Genomic DNA, 26,418 nt, shown 5'->3' on the forward strand with positions numbered 1-26,418 from the left:
TTGGTGAGGAAGGTGGTGATTATATGTTTAAGCAATAATATAGTGTTGAGGGCTAGGCATGTACATGGATGTGATAATGGTATAGCTGATGCACTATCTCGATTTCAGATGCCGAGGTTCCATGCGTTAGCACCGGGGGCCGCCCGGGAGGGCGTGGAGGTTCCAGTCCGTCTTTGGAAGAGCTGGCTATCGAGAGAAGTCGACTGCTGATGGCTTCTAGGGCAGCTCGAACACACACAACTTACTCTATTGCCTTGGGGGCATACGTAAAATTTTGTAAAGTGTACGGATACGACCCCCAGCTACCCCCTAATGTAGAATGGGTGGCGCAGTTCATTTCTTATTTATCCTTTATGGGATATGCAGGGTCTACTATTCAAACATACATATCTGGGTTGGCATTTTATATGAGTTCATCTGGGCTAAAGGATGTGACCAAAAGTTTTGTGATTACAAGGTTAATTGAAGGGTGTAGGCGAAGTACTTTGAGAAGAGATGCTAGGCATCCAATCACATTGTCTGTGTTAAATAGAATGCTCGCCTACTTGAGGCATGTTTGTGGTAGTCATTACGATGTTTTGATGTACTCTGCTGCTTTTTCAGTGGCATTTTATGGTTTGTTGAGAGTTAGTGAGTTGACAGTAGAGTCCAGGCATAGATGCGAGTCTATTCTGCAGCACACAGATGTTAGGGTAACTGGCGATGCACCGCATCGCAGGGTGGAATTATTCCTAAGGAAGTCAAAGACTGACCAGCGGGGAAATGGGTGCACCATTTCGATACCAGAGTTGGGGACAGTTAGCTGCCCTGTGATGGCGGTTATTCGTTATTTAGAAATCCGCCCAAAGAATGGTGGAGCCTTCTTTTGTTCATATGGTGCTCTCCCGCTAACTAGGCGTGAATTTGGAAACATGATAAAACGATGTTTGACATACGGGGATATGCCGGCGGCAATGTTTTCATCGCATTCCTTTCGTATTGGGGCGGCTACGACCGCTGCCATGGCCGGTTGCTCGGATGAAGAAATCCAACGCATGGGGCGTTGGGTTTCGAGTGCACATCGGAGATATATAAGACTCGACATGGTTAAGTAAAAAAAAAAAAAAAAAAAAAAAAAAAAAAAAAAAAAAAAGAACGAAAATACATATGAAATGATGATTTTAGGTTATTTGACATTTTGACCAAAATCAGGTGTAAGTTATCTTCCAATAATGTCACAACGCGTTTACTTTACACGAGGACATGTGCTTTAATCAAAGCCGTGGCCGATGGGTTGTTGGATATTTGGGTGTATAATTCTCAATATATCTGCTTACATGGTATTGTTTTATTTTATTCAGCCCTATTCAGAAGCAGGGTGGTATGTTCAGTGCCAAGAGGCCTGTTTACAAAGGAGCCCTTGTTACAGTATACATTATACATTATACATTATGCATCATATATTATACATTATACATTATACATTATTACATTCTTTATACAAAATGAAGAAAGAGATGGTACTATATTGATGGGAATGTGTTTTATACGTTATACATTATACATTATACCTTATACATTTTACATTATACATTATACCTTATACATTTTACATTATACATTATACATTATTATAAATTGATTGGAATGTGCTCAGACATTATACATTATACATTATTATATATTGGTTGGAATGTGTTTATACATTATACATTATTACATTATACAAAAGGAAGAAAGGGATAGTACTATATTGATTGGAAGGTGTTTGGAACATCAGATTGATCATAACGACCCCCCCCCCCCCCCCCCATGTACATGTTGATATCAATATACATGTATCATCGAAATAACTCTGGGCTTAATATTGAATGAGTAAGTGAGGGTTTAATGATATCACACAATTACGAGCATTCTGCTTTTTAGAGAGGATGTTACAACGGTATAATGACGTGTTTAATATCAATGCTTTCAGGATTAAGGGGAGGGGTCAAAAATGTGATTACATACATTGTATCTTGGAGGGGAAAACCCCGTGATGAAGGGGTGGTGAAGGGTAGCAGACCTTTCAGGGGGAAATTTTCATACTTCAAAATTCTGCCCAGCCCTCTTTTCTTGTTTTCTATTACAGGACCTGTGGTGTGGATCATAGGGGACTCGATAGTGTTTTGGGCACATCGCAGGGCGAAGAACACCGGCGAGGCTGACCTTGGACTTGGAACGTCGGTCCGTTGGTTGGGAAAAAGGGGGCTACGAATTGAAGGGGTAAGCGATTGGTTAGATAAGATGGGTCGGAGTGAACCAAAGCCTTCAGTAGTAGTATTGCATGTAGGAACGAATGACATTGAGGCACTGTCCAAGAAGAAGCGGGCTAGTTTGACGTATAGACTTTTTGACGCCAATAAGGACAAATTTCAAATAGTGTGGTCGGACATTTTGGAGAGGGTTTGGTACCCCGCTGGCTGTACAGGAGATCAAGGTAAATTGGACTTAAAGAGAAGGGCGGCCAATAGGTACGCCAAGGCTTTAGCTGCAAGATTTCATGGTAAAGCCATACCGCATCCATCAATATCCCATAATGACATTTCGCTGTACAGAACTGATGGCCTACATCTGGCCGATGAAGGGTTGGACAGATTTATCAGTGAGTTAAAAGTTGGTCTTTCATATCTTCGTTGAGTATGTATTTATACATTTTACCTTAGTCGCTCCGGCGTGACCGACTCCAGACCGTCCGATCCGATAGTATGAATAAAGGTTTTGGCTGGTCTGGAGCCGGTTTCACCAGTGTGTCTATGTTTTCATAATGTATCATTTGTTGTTATTTAGCTGCTCATGCATTTACGTTCAATGTATGCATGCATTAAATCATGTTGGGGTCAGTTATGGATAACCTAGATATACATTGTAATGGAGGAATGAGCAATGTTCCCGGGTACCCCCCCCCCCCCCCTGGTAAAAGCACTAAGGATAATAACGTTGGTGAATACTAGTAGAATGATCCTGTAATGGTTGCTAAGATTTATTGAATATCTTGGTAGATACGAGTAAAATTTTGACGTGTTTGTTGGCGGTCGATCATATATAAATAAATTATATATTCTCGTTTGGCGGTAATTTGGCAATTAGGCCACCTGAAACACGTATTTTCCAAGAATAATTGGGTATTTCTGGTCATGCCAGGGCAGGCATGTGGATTTTAATCAATTATGTTATGTTATTATGTAAGTTGCAGGTCCCCACTCGTTACCTAGGTGAGGGGGACCTATTTGTACATACAAATGTTTGAGAACGCTGTTAAACTGAAATAATTGTGTCATGCTTAAAGTTTAATCTTAGCCTGACCTGATCTTAAAGGCGGGCAGGCTGGTCTATAGTCATGGGCATTCATATATCTCTATATGCTATATTTATGTCATCTGTAATCCACCGATAGCTCATAATTAATAGCTGTGCTGGGATTCCGGTCCGGCTAGCAGGGAACCAGTGGGAAAACAGCCATGAATTTTAAACATTGAAGAACTTACGAGGGGGGCCTTCTAGCCGGGGGTTTAACCCCTCTCCGAGGAGCTTATTAAACAAGGGTATCGGTTGGTTACAGACATTATCGGTATATGTATATGTGATGATATTCATACACTGTACACAAAAAGCAGAATTGGTAAAGATGCACATTCATCTCTATTTTCATTAAAGCCACGACAAATCGCAATTCACTTGTTCTTGTTGTTTTGTTAGCCGTGAATAATGGATTTTAAAGACGGCTTGACGATTTAAAATGATTTATTAGCGGGCTAGCAAAATACACATTTTAGTTTGTTTTGATTTTGAAAGGGGGCGTGGTTGCCCGAGAAAGGGCTCGTGACCCGACCCGTAAAGGGCGGGGCAGCGCTTTTTGGCGCCCGCGCCAAAGAATTTGGGCACAATGCCAGACATTTGCCGCGGTTGAGCTATGCGCGGATAAAAGTGCGGGGAATGCTTCATTTTCGTTTTGGCTTTCAATGAAGAGAGATGACGGTGCATGTGTAAAGCGTGCTTACAAAATTCCCACCTCCTCCCCATTACCATCCTCTAGTTATAATTAAGGGGGATGTTGACATATATATCGTGGGGGGATTCTTGCATATTATGGATATTGGTTGTGTATTTATTGTACTTGTGCATTCTTAATGTTATTTTGTTTATTTAGTTTTTGCTTGCAAGGAAGAAGTCAATTCGAAATTACTATGAAGCAGGTTATGCCTCAAACGTTCATGTGAGTTGTCATAAAAATCCAAGTTATGGATGGTTATAGAAAAAATCTGGGGATTGAAATTATAATTTTCTCAGGTCATTTGAGAAGAAATGTTTATGAATTCATAATTTCTATGTATGTTTTATTTTCCTCTACCATGAGCATTATATATGAAGAAATGTTTGATAAGATTGCATAGGCTTCATTTCAGATAAAGTTATTTCTCGGGTCTGCATCGGACTCCTTAGGAATTAGACGGAAGTATTGTCCCAATTTTTAGTCTTCTTCATGTTCAGCCGCATGTTCAGGTCTTTAGGCGTAGTATGTTGGTATACTTATGTGAATTTGTATGGTAATTTTGTCATGGTGTATTTATTATTAATACTGCCCACCTTTGGTATAGGAAGCAGCTCACGCATCAGTCAGATTTGAGTTATGGTTTTTAAATATCTGTTGTGTGCTGCCCGTTCAGGCAGAAATTGTGAAGAAATGATCGTTTTGGGGAAAGATATTGAAGAAAATATTATTTAGTTTAATTGCATTGATGTATATGTTAATGACGAACACACATTGGTCATTTACAACGAGTGATACTTTCGTACCTTGCTTCCCTTTGCCAGAGTATGGCCATATTAGTGAATTTCGTTTGGTGAAACGAATTTCCTTCTGAATTCAATTTCCTTTATTAAAGTTCCTTTAAGGGGCTCAATATTTTCAGTGGGATGAAAATTGGATACCTATAGTTGGCTTGAATACCAGCAGTAGTTGATCTTGGCAAAGTGTGTTTAGGGGGGGGGGGGGGTACAAGTACTTTTGCATTTATATTTTCCAGGGAAGTTGTATTTGTTGAATCTATATGATACTCTATAATGAATGGTGTATGAAGTAGTTGGAGGGTGATGGTATACTTTTCATGGTTAATTTCAGAATCTAGGCAGAGCCTAGGCTGATAGAAGAGCGTAACACGAATCCAAATTCGAGGGTGTTTGACCTGGTCGCACACCAATCCTAACAACGATCGTCGTGCATAAGTGGGCCGTAAGGGAATTTTATCCTCCTGTCCTATTTTGGCCAGTGGGCAGGCGGGTTTTCGCCCTTACTCGTTTTTGGGAGGAGTGTTGACGCCTTGTGTGTTGTTGAAAAACAAGCAGTTGAAGTTCTGGGGGCATGATTTCAGTAAGAGGCGCATTATTAAAGTACCTCCTTTTTTCCTTTCCATGCCAGGGCAGGCATGTGGATTTTAATCAATTATGTTATGTTATTATGTAAGTTGCAGGTCCCCACTCGTTACCTAGGTGAGGGGGACCTATTTGTACATACAAATGTTTGAGAACGCTGTTAAACTGAAATAATTGTGTCATGCTTAAAGTTTAATCTTAGCCTGACCTGATCTTAAAGGCGGGCAGGCTGGTCTATAGTCATGGGCATTCATATATCTCTATATGCTATATTTATGTCATCTGTAATCCACCGATAGCTCATAATTAATAGCTGTGCTGGGATTCCGGTCCGGCTAGCAGGGAACCAGTGGGAAAACAGCCATGAATTTTAAACATTGAAGAACTTACGAGGGGGGCCTTCTAGCCGGGGGTTTAACCCCTCTCCGAGGAGCTTATTAAACAAGGGTATCGGTTGGTTACAGACATTATCGGTATATGTATATGTGATGATATTCATACACTGTACACAAAAAGCAGAATTGGTAAAGATGCACATTCATCTCTATTTTCATTAAAGCCACGACAAATCGCAATTCACTTGTTCTTGTTGTTTTGTTAGCCGTGAATAATTTACCATTAGTGTACTGTGTCAACAGACGAATCATTTCATACCCGCTCATGGAAGAAGAAAATATAATAGTTATTATGAACTATTAACCAACTGGAATGTCTGCATTTTATATATCGTAACATATGGGGCACCTGCTCATATACATGTATGACGTCTCAATTCAAAATCTTGATAAAATATTCAAATAACATTCTTAATATTTAATGGGCTTTCTCCAAACCTTCACATATATTGTATTATTAGTATAATTTATTTATTTTGTATATATATATTTTTTTGTTTGGGAGTATAATTTCGTCAGGGTGAACTTTCACTAATTTAGTGAAAGTTCACCCTGAGTTATGTCGTCTTTTTTTACTATTTTCTCTCATTCACACAACTCACAGTCTTCAGTTCAGCGGGTAATCTATTAAGATTAGACTAGAGTGCTTTTATCACATAGTTTGGTTTCTTTTTTTGTTTTCATTATGATTTGTTTATTTTATTTATTTATTTTTTATTATTATTTTATTTATTTTATTATTATTATTTTTTTTTTTTTTTGGGGGGGGGGCATTGTGATTATTCTATTTATTAAATATATGTTGCTTCCACACAGATGGTTTTGATGCCTTTTTCCAAATTATAGAAACTCCTCAAGAATAAATACGAATCAATACTGCAACCTCGCCCCACCTTAAAAAAAGGTCACGATATTTTTATCAAGTATAAAGGAGACGGAGACACTATAAGCGCTAATTTTCCGACGGTGATGCGGCGGCGTCAGCATTGAAACCAAAGTTAAGCTTTTGAATAGTTATGTAACTTAAATTATAATGACCTATTTCATGAAAATTTGAAAAAAAAGGTAATCAGGTATCGCTGATCATTTAATTTGATTTCCGGACACATGATCAAGGTAAAAATCATTCAGGGTAAATTAATTTTTGACCTTTTTGTGGCATAATCATAAATGATTGAACTATAGGTTATGATTGTGAATTTTCAAGATATAATGTTAAAAGTATAAGTCCCTATTGCATAGGACTAATATCAAGTATCGGTAAATAGACTAATGAAATTTAAGGTCACTAGGCGAAGGTCAAAGGTCATTTGGGTGTCAATACTGATGTCTCCTAAAAAAATAACATATTAAAATATTGAATCATCAAGATAATGTTGAAATTATAATTCTGTAGTGTGTTAAACTTGGATTTGATTAACATGTATCAGAAATTAGATTAGTGTAATCTTAGGTTACTGAGTCGAGGTCAAAGGTCATTTTATTTTCAATCGACTTGGATAATTAATATATCGTTCGTTCTTTTATAAGTATTCAATCAAATTAAATGAAAGTTAAATGAGATTGTAGGCCATACCTATATCTTGTGTCATTTCTTCTCCTTCTAGAGAGAGAAACTTAGGAAGGAAGATTTGGGTGGGATGGGCGTGAAAGATAATGTGATGGTAGACATAGAGAGAAAAGAGAAGAACAGCTTTATGGGATGGGGGTGATAAAGTTGGTTTAATGTTAGCACGGCTATGCGCAGAATAAAGTGATTATTATATACACTGGTCTAAATATCATAATTAGACTTTATAATTTGGTCAGGGGCGGATCCAGGATTTTCCAGGGGGGGTTTGATTTTTCCGAGGAAAAATTTGACGAGGAAAATTTTCACAAGGAAAATAAAAACGGTTCTCAAAACACCCACAAAATAAGGATATTTCGTTCCAGAAAAAAAATGACAACCAAAAAAAGAAGGTCTTCACCTCTCAAGGGGGGGGGGACACACCTCTGTTTCAACGGCATTTTTGCATGACAAATTTTTATTTTGCTTTTCGGGGGGGGGGGGTGCACGGGCCGGCTTTTCATTATCAATCCATTCTCCCATCCCTGACAGTTTACAGATGGGGGAACTTGCACTGTTAAAAATAATTTAAATCAACGCTGTTTACTACGTGAATAGCACAGTTATTCGAACATTTTAAAGAAATTTTTAAAATCTTAAACAACAAAGTTTACATTCAAATATTTAATCATTAATTTAAAGGAGAATGAAACCATTGGAACAAGATAGCTTGCCGTGAAAACAGAAAAATCAAAGAAACAGATCAACGAAAGTTTGAGAAAAATCGGACAAATAATGAGAAAGTTATGAGCATTTGAATATTGTGATCACTAATGCTATGGAGATAGCAAATTGGCAATGCGACAAAGATGTGTGATGTCACTTGTGAACAACTCTCCCCATTACTTTAGTATATATTTCACTAGAATTGCCTTTTTTATCACATCTATCCATAGATATGTGTTATTTGTGCATGAGGGCAAGTAATACATATTTTTTAAGAATACATCATGGATAAAGAGTTTGTATCATCATAAGAAAAAGCAAAAAGAGACATTTTGAGGGTAATTTATAGTCCACCAAAGGGAAAGTTGTTCATCAGTGACATCACACATCCTTGTCGCATTGCCAAAATGGGGATCTCCATAGCATTAGTGATTGCAATATTCTAATGCTCATAACTTTCTCACTATTTGTCCGATTTTTCTCAAACTTTCTTTATTCTTATTCTTTGATTTTTCTGTTTCTACACAAGCCTATTTGTTCCAAAGGTTTCATTCCCCTTTAAGCATGGTAAAGATTTTAAACACTTGTTTAAACTATTTAAACAACTACTGTTCGATTCACATAGTAAAAGCATTGTTTAAATTTTTTAAACAGTATGGGGCCGTTGCCCCCACCCCAAAGGTCTACGAGCAGGGGAAACAAAAACAATAGAAATGAAAAGAGAAAGAACGACAATATGGTAGGATACGTTATTCTCTGAATATCATGTTCAGATTTTCATTTAAAGGTCACAATTTTCGCTTGCTCGCTTTACTCGCTCGTACATGAGCCATGCTGCGGCACCTCATCTTGTGTATATCTTTCCACTGCTTGTATCCTTTATTCTGCCCAATGCAATCCAAGCCCAATACCTTTCTCTTCTGTTTACAAAAAGTACTTCGCCTTTTCCTTCGTCCGGTCAAACATTATGCGATTTAAATGTAACAAGATCACCATGAAAGATGAAAGTATTACCCTAAGCTCCTTAACGCTTGTACCACTTAAAGAAAACGCGATTATATGCCATGTTATTGGTTTAAACTTTTAACGGTACACATTCTCACCATTCGTGATTGTAACTCCGCAGTCCTCAAATGTCACCCCTCCCCAATCTCACTTCGAGGCGATTCACAAGGTATATGTATAAAAAAAAAGTGTTCATAAAAGTACACTGAAATCGTTAGAGGGCATTGGATGCTAAATAAGCATTAATTGAAGCACCTTTTGGCATGTCTTAACATGGGATTAAGGCAGTTTTTGCAGTCGGCATGAAAAGGGAATGCTATGGAGATAGCCCACGATCCAATTTTCACAGACTTATGTAGAACGGGGGGAATGAGGAAACAAGAAAAAAAGGTAGAAATGAAAAAAAAAATAGACGGCGAATTTAAATTGGGCGAGATGATGAAATCATACGCTAACATCACTCACATGCTTGTATGTAAGCCGCCAATATCGCATTAGTTTTCTGCCATCCTGCTTTTAACTTAATAACACGTGGTAGCATTAAGGAGCACCTGGTTTTAGCTCAATCTGGTAATTTTGCCTCATCTTTCTTTTTGGGATCAGTGGGTGGAAGCCACGGCAGTGGAGTGGTACATCGAATGCTGGGTCGCGTGCCTTTGTTTGCCGGCTGGTGGACAAGCCGAACAAGCCTTGGACTCGTGGATGGGTGCCTCATTGATCTCATCGAATGAATTATTATTTCGGAAGTAGGCGGGAACTGATATACGGTGCATTCTGCTTAAAACGGTCTTTATTTACAAATTGACAAATAATAGTGAATTATGATCATGATGGATATTATTATTGTTATAACTAATCTAATGAAATTTGATGACGGTAGAGATGAAGGTGTTGAACTGGCCGCGCTTCGTAAGGTTCCGAGCTAAATTATATATTATATATAAAAACGAAAACAAGAACAAGAAACGAAATAAGGTTAGATGTGACCAAGAAAGTGGACAGAAAAAGTTTGAGAGAAAAAAAGAAAAAGGGGAGGGGGCTGGTGGCTTCAGCCTCCACTTTTTTTTTCAAAAAAGTGTACAAAAACGAAAAAAATTACCCTTTTAGTGTGATTTCTTTTTTGCATGGTCACCCCCCTCACACACACACACATTTCAAAACCGTTCCGCGACCCCTGCCATGTCAATTTTACCGTGAACCGTTCAATTTGGCTCCAACGGCGATGTACAAAAAAGTAGAAGTAAAAAAAAAAGATGAAGAAGACGAAGAAGAAGTAGATGTAGTGTAAGAAGAAGGAAGAAAAGAAGAACAACAAGTAGTAGTAGTAGTAAGAGTAAGAAGAAGAGGGAAGAAGAAAAGAAGGAACTTGGAAGATAGAAAAAAAGAAAGATAAATATAAATATGAAAAAGTAAAAACTCGCAATGAATAAGAAAGACACTGCTTGACAATCTGGAAGAGGGGGGGGGGGAGGTCGGATTCATTGAAACTTAAGAGGTAGTTTTTACAAAGTCGTACAAAGACGAGGACTAATTCCTTCATGTATTATATACTAGTAATTAATTGCGCTATTCAATTACATACATTAATTTGTGACTCTAATTCAATGAAAGCTGCTTAAAATTAAGGTTTAGCGGGTTTGCAATACGGGATGATAGCCAGTACGATCTAAATCAACTTGGTAAAAAGAAACAAAAAAGGGGTGTAATGTACCATTTTTCTTCGTACCTCGTCTTTCGCATTTTCACCACTATTTCGAATGATTATCGCGACACAGTCCCCAAACTTGATCAACGATGGACGGCAGGCGACGGAGCGCTCCATGCCCATCTCTGCCGTGCCCGTCGGCGTAGCCTCCGGCCATGCTTTGCTAGGCAGCGATCGGTGTCAACTGATCTGTGGTGTGGGTTGACTGCGCAGGCAAATCGCGTTTTCCCCTATCACCTGACTCCGGCGGCTCTAATTTTCTGTCTCCCGCCAAAACGGATCTTATACACCGCACTGCGTTAAGATCTCTCCATCGCCCGCGGCCGTTTGAGAGTGAAATGCGAGATAGAAGCCGGAGAAAATAACATACAACTTAAATCTCTATTTGCAGACGAAAAATGTAGCATTTGCTTAAGTCGTGTTTCTTCTCGCTGCATCTTCTGCAGTCTGAGGCAAAGTGGAGAGTTGTGGTCCAAATATTACGATTTCAAATCTAATTTGTCACCACTACTTTCCACGAAGAGAGTAGGATTTAAAGTTTAATAGAATTGAAAGAGGGATCAGTGCTAAATGTATCGCGTGTTGTGGTAATGACGAAGAAGATAAGAAGGGTGCTAGTTGGGGTTTTCAGTTCCAATGAAAGTTAAGTAAAAGTGACAGTCGCGATCATTTACGGAACATCAATGTGAGAAAAAGAATCCTTTTCGTCCTTCCTTTTTTTGTTTATTAACGTACATGACATTGTTTAACTTTAAAAGCAGCCAATGTGATTTTGCTAACTTTATAAACAAAGAACATGACCTGTTAGAATAAGCCATCCAATCTACACAGACAAATGTATACAGTCAGACGATCTGTACTTGGGAATCTGTTAGAATGAAAAACCGTAAGCGATAGTGTTTTAAGTTTTTTTTAGTTCACTCCCAAAACTTACAGCATCCTAAACTGTATGACTTGAAATAAAAATCGTATTATTTTCAGTAATTAAGTTGAAATGATTAAGAATGTTACATGTCAGTTTTAACAAAATAACAGAGGCACGTCAGGGGCGTCGATCCATTTTTCAGATTGGGGGGGGGGGATACCATGAATCAACTTTCCAATGGCCCCGCCAATGGCGCTCGATCACAAAAAAACAAACTCACACACACACACATATGCCTATAAATATATGTGTGAGGGTGTATACATATATATATATATACACACATACATGTATATATATTTGACTCATGAGATAGAGACACATATCACACCAACAATTTAATGCGAGCGCGAAGCGCGAGCTAAATTTTTTTAGTATTCTGACCTGATAACAGGAAAAAAGGTGCCTGTTTAGGACTGTTTGAAGTCACTCATGAGGAGGAAACATATCTCACTACACAAATAATGCGAGTGCCGAGAGCGAGCTGAAATTTCTTTATATATTCTGATCTGAAAACTTGATATTCTAAGAATTTTTGGTCCTAATGATTAAGATGGGTATCTAAAAAAATATATATACATGCGAGCGCGAAGCTCGAGCTGAAAATTTTGATATTTCGATCTGAAAAAAAATGAGTTAAATTGACTTTTTTAACAAAGAACAAGATATATATCCAACAAAAGATTATTGCCAATCGAAGTGGGTGTTCTTTTGAGGTTTAGAACTGAAAACGGGATATATTATTCATCTATTTAATCATGAAAATTATTCGTAGTAGGTCCATGGTTTTTGCTACAAAAATGATGCGAGCGCGAAGCGCGAGCTGAAAAATTGTATATTCCAATCTGAAAAGCGGAAATTTTGAGCACGATTTTAAATAAAGAACGAGTTGTGTATCTCAATCTCACTTGCTGATTTCTGAGTAACATTACGATCTTATCGTATTTTTTTGCGCATGTGGAACTATTTGGGGGGGGGGGCAAAACAATATGTTTGCCCCCAAATATTTTCATTGGTGGGGCGATCGCCCCCTGCCCTCCAGGATCGACGCCTCTGAGGCACGTCATATAATGAAAAGACAGTGCGTTGTCAATGAACAAAGGGAGTGTTTGGGCCTACATAGTGATCAGAAGTTTGGTACGTGACGCGACACTTGCTCCGGCGACAATTGCTTCGGGCTTTATTTCGTCTAAGATAGAGTTAGGTATATAAGGGTTAGGATTGCAATAGGGTTTTATGTAAGGTTTAGAATAGGGTTAAAAATCCAGGGTAGAATGTCGTCATTCCAATAATGTGTTGAATTTTCTGCGGAGCAATTGTCGCCAGAGCAAATGTCATGGAACCCAGAAGTTAACATCCACTTGTCTACTAACTGATGGTCTAATTATACCACGCTGTCCAACAATCTCTTGGTATAAAGCTTTAATATTGTACATCAAGAATCAAATAATGTGGAAAAACCTATCATGATATTTTATCTATTTAGTTATTTGTGTTTTATTTTATATTTTGTTGTATATATCAATATTCTATTTACTTCATTTCATTTGTTTATTTATTATTATTATTTTTTTTTTTTGGGGGGGCAGATAATTCTTCCTTTAGTTCATAGCTTTATATATTGATGGGATTCACAAGTTTGACGTTCATGACCATAGTGTAAAGAGATTGGAAATTGAAAAAACACAGTATCATAAGGATCCTTAAATACAAAGTTGCAATCGAAATTAATGAAACTGTTTGAAAATTAACGCAATTTGCTCTCCAATCGTAGGCGTACATTTAAAACATTTGCCTTGTGGTCTTGCGTTTGATACACTCTAAAAACAGAGTAAAAAATTACCCAATATTGGGTAGAAAGGGAACATGCATGTTTGCTTGGTAATTTTTCCCCCAATATTGGGCAAAATGCATGTTTGAAGGGTAAATTTCAACGCAAAATTGCTTAGATTTACAAAATATTTAATATCTTTATACCCAACAAGCATGTATCTTCCCATTTAACCAAATATTTTTAGAGTGTATTTTTAACGCTTCTCCCTCCTGCAACAATGCCCAATTATTTTCAAGAATTATTATTTTTTTATATCTAAATGCAGAAAGGGAGATTTACATCCTTTCCCTTTTGTTATATAGTAGAAAAGAGGGGCAGGTATCATTCGAAAGAGAAAAAAACTAATCATATTAAAAAAGTAGTACATGTAATACAATTTTTCAAGGCGAATCTTCATGAATTTGTCCTGGATATGAATTTGCAGATAATTATGCTACATCAGTTTACAATTACACAGTTGTTTAATTCAAGACAAACGGAAAAGTGAAAAGTAGAACATCTAAACAGAGCACTCTAATCAGGTAGGAAATGGATACTCCCATAATAAAGATTTGACAAAGGAAAATCTAAAATGGCTATTTTTTATTCTAGTAGGCAGGGATAACAAAATAATGTACGTCAAAAAATCCCCAGACGGCATTAAAAGTGTTATTTCACATGAAACAAAGGATCAACCAAAATTATAATACAAATTACATGGAATTATAATATTAGACAAGCTGAACAAACTAAATAAACAATTATTTAAGCGGTAAATTAAAAGACAAAGTGGATCTGAAACTAATAACTTACTTGACTAAGGCATGCGTGAAGGAGATAAAAAAGAAAATGTAGCACAAAAATAATTACAAAAGGGAGAACTACTTTTACTTTTGATAAAGAACTTGCCCACCACACTAAATGTAGAAAGACAGAGAGGGAATGAGAGAGAAGGGACTTATATGGCGCCAGCCTCGCTTCTGTGATTTGTCGAATGTCAGTCGACCAATCAAAAAGCCCGGGCTTCGAAAGCAGACGACGCATTTAAAGATACACATCTTCATACATTGCGTCGCATACTATAGTAGTTTAGTATACACACTGGATAGCGCATGGCTGTTATATACAGTCACCATTTCAGATGTCGCGGGGTCCGTTCTCTCGAAGGCAACACTCTATACCAACATGACAAATAGCAACTCGAAAATCACGGAGCAAGCTTGGTGACTTTCTGGTGCGTAAGCATTTTCTCACAAGCTTGTCGTTGGTCAGCGAAACGGTGACTGGAAGAAAGTGTAACCCCCAAATATTTGTTCGATGTTTCTGTCTTCAGAATCCTCACATCAACGGTAATTATAATCCTATTTCCCTTTTTTGTGCTTTTTCTTTAATATAAATAGGTTTTGGAACATTTTCTGCATTTATAGTTAAGTCTGAATTGCATATTACTGCGATAGTGATACATATACTTCTGGTCCTGTTTAATGTTAACGTGATTTTTTTTTGCAAAGATTTTCAATAATTTACAAATGTTGCTTGTGAAGGGCGTGCACAAACCTTTGACTTGTATGGGGCACATATATAGAAAAGAATAAGATTAAACAAAATATACAAAATTTAGAAAAACAAGAATACACAATAATAATATTCCTCTGCAACAGAAACCCCAGGGAAATGGTATGGTAACACTGGAAAATTCTGGAACAAAACAATATGGATGATAACTTAATGCCGCATCTCTTGAATTATGATCTACCTTGTATATACATATTAATAATTTGACTGTTCGTTTTTATTGACAATATAATTTCTTTATCTGAATCTCACCTGATGTACCATTGTCGCATATTTTTATCTAAAATCTATCATGTTCTGTATCAGTATTAATGTATGTATCATTAATTACACGGCCCAAATAAAGACTAGTCTTTGTTACTTTTTGGACGTGAATAAAATGTATATTTATCTAAGAAGAAGGGAAAAAGGCGGGAGAAAAAGAAGGGGAGGAAGAATGAGAAGTATGACGAAGGAAAGAAGAAGATAGAGAACAATATCAAGAAGAAGCAGTAATAGAAGAAGAAGAAATAGTAGCACTGGTGGTAGTAGTAGTAGTAGAAGTATATAGTGGAAGTAGTAGTAGTAGTAGTAGTAGGGGTATGGTATAGAAGAAGGAGGAGGAGGGAAAATAGAGGAGGAAGAAAAAAAACTCTATAGTGCAGAAAAAATGTATTTTAAAACGTTTTTCACAATTTCAAAAGACTTTACAAAGCAATTTAAAATGAAAAGACAACTGGAATGGATGAACAAGTTTTCTAGATAAACTTCATTTACTATGATCATGATGATTACATCGATTGTCGATAAGCATATGCAAAAAATGAACACGAATGTGGAATTGTTTATTTAATATATATATATATAAACAAGGTTAAATCGACAAACTTTCTTCATAAAGTAAATTGTCATAGATGTACTTCATGAGGAATCAACCGTTGATTGTTTTCATGATTGCAAAGGATCAATCAATCACTACAGCGCTTTAGGCCTAATGGGAAAAGCGCAGATAAGACATAGTCATACAGATAGTTATGATAATGATCATGATAATGGTGTGATGATGATGATATTAACAACTACAACAACAAGAAAAAGAAGAAGAAGAAGAACATCAACAACAACAATAATGATGATGATACTAACGACCATCATCATCATATCACCGTCACCCTCAGCTTTATCATCTTCATCTTCATACTATAATATTGCATGAATTCATGTTTCGTATTTGAAATTTTTTTATAATGCCCATTCTGCTTTATAAATGTATTAATTAATTCAATTAGTATAAGTTTGGGATTGTCATTTTTTCAAGCAATCTGCTTATGATGACAATCCTTCTGCAAATTGTGAATATCATATAGTTAATCATTTTTGTCTGGAATTATCTTTTTAGTACTCTTTATTTTTGATTCATGCCAAAAATGCTAACATATTATGTTTATTATGTTAAGAAAAATGTATTATACGAATGTTATGGATGCAGAAGAAAACAATAAATCAAATCAAATTATCATCGTAATCATTACAATATTACTTTACTTTCATTCCTAATGCTATCCATAAATCTTTAGATCTTTGCGTATTTGCTTTTTAAAATAATATTTGTTCGTTTTTAGGGAGATAACTAATTGACATGTGATATGCATGCCCATTTCCATGGGATCCCCTATTAAAAAAAATAGTTTATAAAATGCAATTGACTTATTTAACCGATATCCACTCAGATTTTGTTTGTATATAATTTTATCATAGTTCAAACATCCAAATTATTAATTCAATATTGAAATATTTATGCGCAATATAATCTATGTCATATAGAGAGGCGAAAAGGACGAGTAAAATATTTTATATATTTCTATATTCTGCCCTGTGACCCTGTCATACTGCAGTAAACGGACTCGAAAACGACCGATGGTGTCATTTAAAATAATGCAAAATATCAGAACGGTCTGGAGTCGGTTTCGTTAGTGTGACGGTAGTGTTAGAGAGTAAAGATCGTTTTATTTCAAAAGCCCATTTGCCTTGACATCTTGTGATATAGGTTTCAAAATAAGTTATTGGTAAGACACAGATTCATATATTTCGTTTAGATAAAGTTCTATAATTTTGAAATTTTCTGGATTGTTGTAATACCGGTATTTCCATCTATTTACATATTAAGAAGAATATTTGATAAATGCAGTTGGAGATGCAATTAAAGTAGATCTTTTAAATCATTAATTGATATTACGATCTTAAGGAATCAAGCAGGTCCTATTTAAATTATCCGTTATTATGTTGGTAGCATAGCTTTTGGCCAACATCCCTTATGATCTCTCACTCTCTCTCTCCCTCTCTCTCTTTCTCTGAACAGTGCGTATCAAAAACAAATTACACTCAGAAAAAATCCTATAAAATTATACATTTGTAATATACTGAAGATTTTTCCACATTTTAACATTGGTACAGATCCATTTAACCAAAATGACGTTATAACTGTCGAAAAATATTTCCGCTTGAGTGAGCACCACTTACTTTTGAAAAGTTAGTGAAAAATAATTTGCGCAGAAACTTTGAAATAGTTATGCGAATAAAAGTAGACCTTAACATGAAGAACACATGGAATTTATCTAGTAAAATTGATTTGAAGATATTTATTACCTTTTTAACTCGTTTCCTTGAACAAAAAAATTCGAAGAGTGCATTGCGCCCCACCCCACTCCCCCACACACCGAGGCCATCGTGACGACTTTTGCTTTCCACTGAGCTGTGATTTACATGAAATGGCTTAGGCTTGATTTTCATTTTGTCAATCATTGTCAAGCTTGGGAAAAGTGTGGAAAAACAGGTATTAAAATGAAAAATGAAATGAAAAACCAACTTTAATTGATAAAAATAAAGTGACAAAATGCTGGAGATGTCTGATATAAAGTTTTGATCAGATTCAGTTCTGTCCTCAGATCCAGCTAGCACAAAAAGGGTATAGGTTGTTCTTACTAAGTGTTGAAATTTAGATTTGCGTGGCAAAATTGTTTAAAAAATGCTTGAATATATCCGTTTTATTTTAGTTAACTAAAAGTGCAAGGGAAATGTATGAGAAATGTTTCGCAGGGTAAGTTTGATTTCGCCCCTTCCCATTGACACAGCGTGAAAACGAGCATTTCTGCGCAAACAGATTTCTGCGAGCTTTACAAAAATGAACAGTGCTCACTCAAGTTAAACATCCTGTCAAAACTTTTACTACCATTGGATAGATGAGATCCAAACCCAAGATTATATGTGAAAAAATTACCCACATGTTGTATATTTTTTCCCAGGGCTTTTTTCATTTATTTAATTCCCAGGGCTTTTTCAAAGTATAAACTTTTTTTGATACGCACTATATATCTATCTCTGTCTGTTTCTCTAGTATGTCCGTCTGTCTTTCGTCACTATTTTTTTTAATCGCCATTCCTTTCCCCTTCCACACACAACTTTATTTATTTTTCATTCAGGCCTACATGATAGTAATGATACTCTCTAAATGCAAAGGAATTAAATTAGGTCCCTATTCACACTCCTCTCGTAGCGACATAAGGGACTAGTCCTGATGGAATGAGATTTAAAAGAATAGCTCCTTAACATTTCGAGAGAACTTTATGTATATATATATCTTACTCTCAAAAAAGGAGTTCAACAATTCTGGATTAAATCTTATTTTGCCCAAAATAAAATGAAATATCATCAACTACCTTACAGTGTTTTCATATACCGCATCCGATCAGGCCTCCGTGGTCAATCGTTAATCTAACTAATTTTGATAAATATTATGAACACATTTTACATTTCTTGTTTATTAATGCTTATATGGTTCGATGACCGCTCATGCTTTTTCTTGTGTAATTCATTATTGTTCATAATTAACGTCTCTATTCAGGAAAAGTAAATGATCCACTTACACTCGAAAAATGAATAGTTGCCCTGATATTCTATATAGAATAATTCTGCTATTCCGTTAATAAATATAAAAGCAGCCATTAAAGATCTTGAAATTGAATTTTTCTTCTCTTATGATTTCAGAAATACAGGAAAAGCACTATTACAGTGTATAAAGAAACAGTGAGACCCCGCCAAGGTGCTCCGCGGGAATTAAGGACCGGACAGAGCGTCAAGGTCTGCACGAAAAGGAAACAGAAGTTGCAAGTCAGAACCCCAAACCTCACCCAATTCATAGAATGAATTGATACATGCTAGACTATATCTGGCAAACTGAGGAGAAAATAATTTCTACAGGATCGGAACATCAGAACTGGACACTACTTTTAAACCTTCAAGGATATAGGAACTGCTGGTGGAGATGATGGCTGGGGAGCGGATAGACGGACACGTCGTGCTTGGGTCGCCTAGAGATACGGGCAGTGAGCCTTGTAAGTAGAACCTCATTGTTTTATATAGCAAAACGCTCAATGTTATATTTCGGCATCAATTTGTCGCTATTCACTAGCGTACCTACGGGGGGGGGCAGTCTGCCCTGCCTGACGAGTCACAACCCATGCAAAGGACGTATCCCTGCCCCCCCCTGACGAGCTTGAAGACCTTTTTTTTGCTTGCTTGTCAATTTTTTGGGCGAACGAATTTGCCCCCCCCCCTGTTGAAAATCCTAGGTACGCCACTGTCGCTATTTATTACTTTCATTTGTATATTTGGAGAATTTTTTTATCACGAGTGAGGGTACAAATTGAAAGTACTGTTGCCTTTTTTATTTTAATGTACAACAACGCTTTTACGTACACTGTTAAAAAACCTGATTTTTACAGAAAAAAAAATTGCAGAGAGCAATAACAGAATCATTCTGTAAATTCATTAAACAGTAATTTTTCTGCAATTTAAGAGAACAGGTCTGTTTAAAAGGGGAAAAAGTGTGTTTTATTTAAGGAAATCTGTAAGGTTCCATACACCAAATACCAATTTTCTGTAATTTTACATGATGTAATGTAAGATTACGCAATCTGGTAAGATTACAGGTGTTCTCGAGACTCTGCTGCAGGAACTTCTTTTATTTTAAGGATAAATTTTCTAACAGGGTAGGTCTACTGTTTTGTTGCCCACCATGACTAAACTTGTTTGTCTTTGATAATTTCTTAAAAGCAATCTGCAATTGTTTCTTATTTCTAATTAAGGTTGATATTATCATTTACCATGACACATAAAGCTCCCAGATGTTGCACTATTTCTATGCTTATTTTCATGATCATAGAGTTAATTGAAATAGTTGTAAATTCAACTGTGACTTCATTTGAGGTAAATTGTGGTAAATTCGCACACATAAAGGGATTGTCCAGGCTGGAGATATCTATATCTAAATAAATAGAGTATAATTCACAAAGCAAAATGCTGAAAATTTGATCGAAATCGGATCAAATAACAAAGTTATTGAATCTTAAAGATTGACATTATTCCGGTGAAACAGTTATAGCCATGTCTTTATGAATATTCATTAGGTGGGCTGCTGATGTAATATCCCAACTTGCTTTTTTGTATTTTTATTATATGAAATTCAGATTATTTACCAAGAACCAAAGCGATTGGATTGACAACTAATTAAGTGCATTTAATTATTTATTGTCGCAACTTATTTCATCATAATGGAGACACACCATGTACACATGAATAAAAAAATGAAACATTTATCATTTCATGTAATACCATAAGAAAAGGGAAAGTGGAGATGTGACATCATCAGCCCACCTAATGAATATTCATGACGATATGCATATGACTGTTTCACAAAATATTGATAAACTTTAAAATTCAATAAGTTCGTTATTTGTCATCCGATTTTGATTACATTATCAGCATTTTTTTTCTGTAAATTTTTCTATATTTATTTAGATATAAATATTTTCAGCCTGGACCATCCCTTTAAAGGTAAATTTTGGAGGAAGCTTACGACGTAGCCTACTTGAGGTCTGAGGCAGACTCAATAAAAAGAGAGAGAACATTTACCGATATACACTATGCCACCATGACTACGAGTAGTGGCAGTAGTAGTAGTAGTACACTCTAAAAAACAAAGAGCTAATTTAGCTCTTAAAGAGCGTGTATATATAGTGACCGCACTTCGGAGTGCTGATTTTTCTCGTTCAAATTTGAACTAGACAATTCAGCACTCCGAAGTGCAGTCACTATATACACGCTCTTTAAGAGCTAAATTATCTCTTTGTTTTTTAGAGTGTAGTAGTAGTAATAGTAATAGTAGTAGTAGTAGTAGTATTATTGGTTTAGTAGAAGTAGTAGTAGTAGTAGTATATTAGTAGTTAAAGTCGTCGTCGTCGGAATAGCAGCAGTAGTAGAAGTAGTATAGTAATAGTAGTAGTAGTAGTAGTAGTAGTAGTAGAAGTACTTATAGAAGTTTAAAAGAGGAGGAGGAAAAGAAGATGAAGAGGAGGTGGAGGAGTGAAAGTACATAGGAGTATTTTATATGCATACTTAAAATGTTGGGCAACATACTGTCCAATGTGGTGGGTTATGTATGTTGGTTGGTTTAAAAAAATATTCTTGGCAATTACTATCCAATTGAGGAAATTTATTACCCAATATTAGTTTCTAATGCTTACTTTGGGCAGATTTTAAACAATAGTTGTGTGGACAGTATATTGCCCAGGATTATTAAAAGTTGGGCATTTTTTGCCCAACTGTTTTAAGAGTGTGTAGAAGTAGTAGTAGAAGAGGTAATATTAGTAGTCGTAGTAGTATTAGTAGCGGCAGTAGTAGTAGTAATAATAGTAGTAGTAGTAGAAGTAGTAGTAGTAGTAGCAGCAGTAATAGTAAAGTAGTAGTAGTAGCAGCAGCAGCAGCAGCAGTAGTAGTAGTAGTAGTAGCAGCAGTAGTAGTAGTAGTAGTAGTAGTAAAGTAGTAAAGTAGTAGTAGTAGTAGTAGTAATAGTAGTAGCAGTAGTAGCAGCAGTAAAGTAGAAGTAGTAGTAGTAGTAGTAGTAGTAGTATATAGTAATAGTAATGGTAGAAGAAGTATGAATACCAATCGGAAGAACAAGAGTATTTAAAACAGTGTGATGATTGAAAGGGGGAATGAAAACAAAAAGTGAGGAGATTTTAAGGGAACTGGGCCTTGTTAAACATTGGTAGTAAGAAAGGAATATGAAGGAGCAGCAGAATGACTACAACATAATAAATTCACCCCCCCAAAAAAAATGAAATGCTATGAATTGTAACATCATATTAAATTAAAACTCGATTATACTGGCCTAACAGGACATAGATGACAAAAAAAAACATTCAGAAAATATCTAAATAAATATGAGTGGTGAAAAGGGGTAGGAAATCAAAATGATGTTAAGAATAACGCTCGCAACTTTTACAAAGTTTGCCCGATACGCCATATCACTGAGTCAGTGAGTTGTTGTATATATTCATGCATTATGACATAATAAAACGAAATAACTTTTATTTCTTTTAACCTAGTTTACCAGTTTAACACATAATTATGCCCTCTTTGTAAATACTCTACCATCCCCAGTTTATGAAATGATATATCATCGTTATTAATCCCATAAAAACGCACTATGTCAACACCATCTTTCTTTATTCAATCACACTCTTTTCACGGTTTGTAATTTAATTTCCCTTTCATACTCCACCAATTGTTAGCCGTATCAATGGAACTAGGGCGGAGTGGGGAACCAAGGCCGTGAACGTCGGCACCTTTCGTAATACACAATGCATAATTGGGTGTAAAAATTCATGTTTTCTCAGCTCATAATTTAGAAAGGGTGCTTGTTTTGCCACCATTATAAGATCGGCTGCCATTGTGTGAGGGTAAACTCCCCCGGGGCACGCCCTGTAAAAGCCGGCTATACGTATCGCCACGCTGTCAAATTTTGGTGCCTCAGTGGGTGAGCTTGCAAATCCAAAGACGTTCGGACAAATCAAGCATCATCAAGCAGAACTTTGCTGCATTGCATACCATATACCATATCATAATTATACTCTTATCAAATCCAGTTTTGGCCAGACGCTCTGCCACCCCTCCCCATTCACTTTCTGGGGAAGGTCTGTGTTCGAGCCATATGATATCACCAATGATGAAAATATTTCTAGACATGGATACATATTTTCAAGAAATATGTGTTTTCATAATTATTTTGCCTATCAAAGCTTTGGTATTTGAATTTCAATGAAGCAGTACGCTACGTGAAAATTGGCAGTCTTTTCACAGATGCACAGTATCTTGATATACGTTGAAAATATAATTGGCCCTAATATGCTTCCATATAATACATACAGCGCGTGCCAGAATTGATGTCCCTCCGCATAATCTTTTGTTATAAAGGTGGCGTTTCATTGAGTTCTTATAGATTTTCATACAAGACAAGCAAGGCATACTTAACAATAATTATCCCTGTGACTTTGATTCACAATTTTGCAACTTTTCATCTTCCGGCCAACCTTATTGCTCATCAAAGCTTGGTTTTGCTGTTTATCTGCAAGAGCCATTTTTGTTTTCCAACCTCACCCCTCTTGTTCTCGAAAGAGATGGGGCCAGGTTGCTTTTCTTTAGCCCACCCCAGTTGACCCAATTTAAACTCGGGTCTAGCAACTTTGCAATCTCAGGAAAATTCTTCTCTTGTTTTTTGAGCTTCACAGCCAGCTTTCTATTCTCCAAAGTTGATTGGCTGCTCCATCAGGAGTCATCATTATATGACAAGTAATAGGTATACTTCCGGTATAGTTAGATTCAAGCACAATTCAAAAACTGCTAGAAAACAGCAAAAAATCGGTATATTTTCATCCAGTAACAGCTGAGATACCCTCAACAGAACAGAGATGGATAGAGCATAAATATTCTTTGCATAAAGTCTTTCCTCCATTGACTTTCAACCAGCAGGCTGCCGTCTTTGGAGGGACAATTCGCATAATTTTTCTGAATATGAATGAATATCGCATAACCACTAATTAGTGTCGATTAAGCAATTAGGATGTAAACTATTTCAAACGCTTATTTAACCACAATATTCGTAACTGAAGAGAAAATGCTGTTAGTTATGATTTAATTATTTTGGCTTTCATTTGTTTTCCTGGTATAAATCAATATTCCTTTCGATTATTTTTTCCTTTCTTATGATTTCTTCGCAATACCATATTATTTTGTGAAAAAGGGAAGACAATAAAAATTGTTTGGTGTTTTTTTTCACTCTCCAAAGATTTATTCGAGGGAACATTCGATATGACGTCAATCAGTGGCGTACCGTGGGTCACAAGCCAAAATTTTGGGTAACTTAGTTCGCGCGCGAAGCGCGCTCAGTTGCCAGGTATACTGACCTAATAGAGACATTTTAAGGAAGTGCCATTAAACGGATAGGGATCTCACTGGTCACATAATGCGAGCGCGAAGCGCGAGCTGAAATTTTGTTGATGTTCAGACCTAAAACGGGACATTATAAGCAAATTTTTGTAATCATGATACGAACCTGTCTCAATAAACAAACAATGCGAGCACGAAGCGCGAGCTGAAATTTTTGTATATATTGACCACAAACAGGGACATTTTAAGGACTTTATTTTAGGAATCCATTAAGAGTATACATATCTCACGATAGTTATCTAATGCTAGTGCCAAGCGCATGCTGATTTTGTTAGAATTACAACCTAAACACATGAAGCACTTTTTGTAGTCATTGTAATCATGAATATCATATGTATCTCACTAATCAAATATTGCGGGCGCAAAGCGCGAGCTGAAAAATTAGGAAATTCAGACCCAAAGAGGGGTATTCTAAGGCTTGTTTGTAGAAATTCACGAAGACCATAGTATTTCACTGACCAAATGATGCGAGCGCGAAGCGCAAGCTGAAAATTTTTGATATTCAGATCAGAAAAAAGGGACATTGTAAGGACTGATTTTAGGCCCGGGATTTACGTATTCATGAAGAGCAGACATATCTCACCAATCCAAGAATGCGAACGTACAAGCACGGACAGGAAATGTTTTATATTAAAACCTTAAAATGGAACAATCACTTTAAGTATTCGTGAAAAAGAAGCACATGTCACTTCATAAAACAATAATAATTCCATGTTCGAGGAAAAAGATTTAGTGTATATTGACTTGAAAATGGGAGGTTTTAGTACAACAGGATTATATACTGATATACCTCGTTAAACAGACGATGCGAGCACCAGGAACAATGAAAACATAGGCACTGAGCAAATTATGTTTCATAAAAAAATGAAAAAAATGTTTTTTTTAAAATGTAATATAGCATTATAATTATCAATAATTTCTTCTTTCCCACTACGTTTCACTCCCTTTCTCCCTCTTTTCTCCTTTTCCCCGTTTTTTTTTTTTTTGCCAGCCGATTTGGGGGGGGGGCACATGCCCCCATGCCCCCGTAGTTACGCCACTAACGTCAATCACAGAACGATGGTTGTTGTTGTTGTTGTTTTAGCTTATTGGCACGTGTCATTCAGTATCTGATTAGATGATAGTCTTGTTACATAATACCTTTAATCGAATATTATTATATCAATTAAAAAAATAAAATGTAACTTTATTTGGATTAAGATTGCGATACCGATTTGGTTCATGATTCTACACTGTTAAAAAACCGTTAATTTACAGAAAAGAGAGAATATTTTGCAGAAAGCAATAAAAGAATCATTCTGTAAATTCATAAAACAGGATTTTTTTCTGCAATTTAACAGAACAGGGCCCCGTTGTACAAAGATTTACGATTGATCCGATCAATCGTAATTCTATGGAAATCCATCAGTGTCATAATTTTCTACATTAAATTTGCAAAATGTCCTTTGTAATCAAAGGAGAACACTCCAAATTGTCAAGAAATCAATGAATTTATGGATATGGATTCATATCTAGAATTTTTTTTGAACAAACATGCATTTTATATATTGACTTTGCTGGCTTTCCATAGTTGCGATTGATTGGATCAATCGTAACTCTTTGTACAACGGGGCCCAGGTCTGTTTTAAAAGGGGAAAAGGGTGTTTAATTTAAGGAAATTTGTAAGATTCCATAGACCAAATACCAATTACCTGAATAAGATTACGCAATCTGGTAAGATTACAGGTTTTCTCGAGACTCTGCTGCAGGAACTTCTTTTATTTCAAGGATTAATTTTTTAACAGTGTAGAAAATTTTCAAAAGTGTGCTTATTATTTTGTTCCCCGGCAACATCAAGTGGTATGCAATTTTGATGCTTTAAATTAAAGATTGTCGGAAAATTGCGATCTTTCAGCAGCAAAGGGGTGGGGGAATATCGTATTCTATAACCTGTCACGATCCAACTGTTGCATACTTGATACGAAGTTCTACACGGATTGTAAAGTTCAAGACTCAGGGTTTGGTGTTCAA

At 36.2% G+C, this 26,418-nt stretch overlaps 1 protein-coding gene across 2 annotated transcripts in view; it reads left to right on the forward strand.

Moving 5' to 3' along the window:
* LOC121415605 (photoreceptor-specific nuclear receptor-like) overlaps nt 1-26,418 on the forward strand; it is a 71,435-nt gene that overhangs the window by 9,043 nt on the left and 35,974 nt on the right. The window contains exons 1-2 of one of the 2 annotated variants that reach the window (XM_041608882.1): nt 14,606-14,858; nt 19,108-19,454. In XM_041608882.1, the coding sequence (XP_041464816.1) occupies nt 19,385-19,454 (70 nt within the window). In that variant the 5' untranslated portion in view covers nt 14,606-14,858; nt 19,108-19,384. Of the gene's footprint in view, nt 1-14,605; nt 14,859-19,107; nt 19,455-26,418 lie in introns of those variants that run through there. The other variant, XM_041608883.1, reaches the window with a different exon arrangement.

Source organism: Lytechinus variegatus, chromosome 5, assembly GCF_018143015.1.
Source record: "Lytechinus variegatus isolate NC3 chromosome 5, Lvar_3.0, whole genome shotgun sequence".
In the NCBI taxonomy this organism is placed as follows: Eukaryota; Metazoa; Echinodermata; class Echinoidea; order Temnopleuroida; family Toxopneustidae; genus Lytechinus; species Lytechinus variegatus.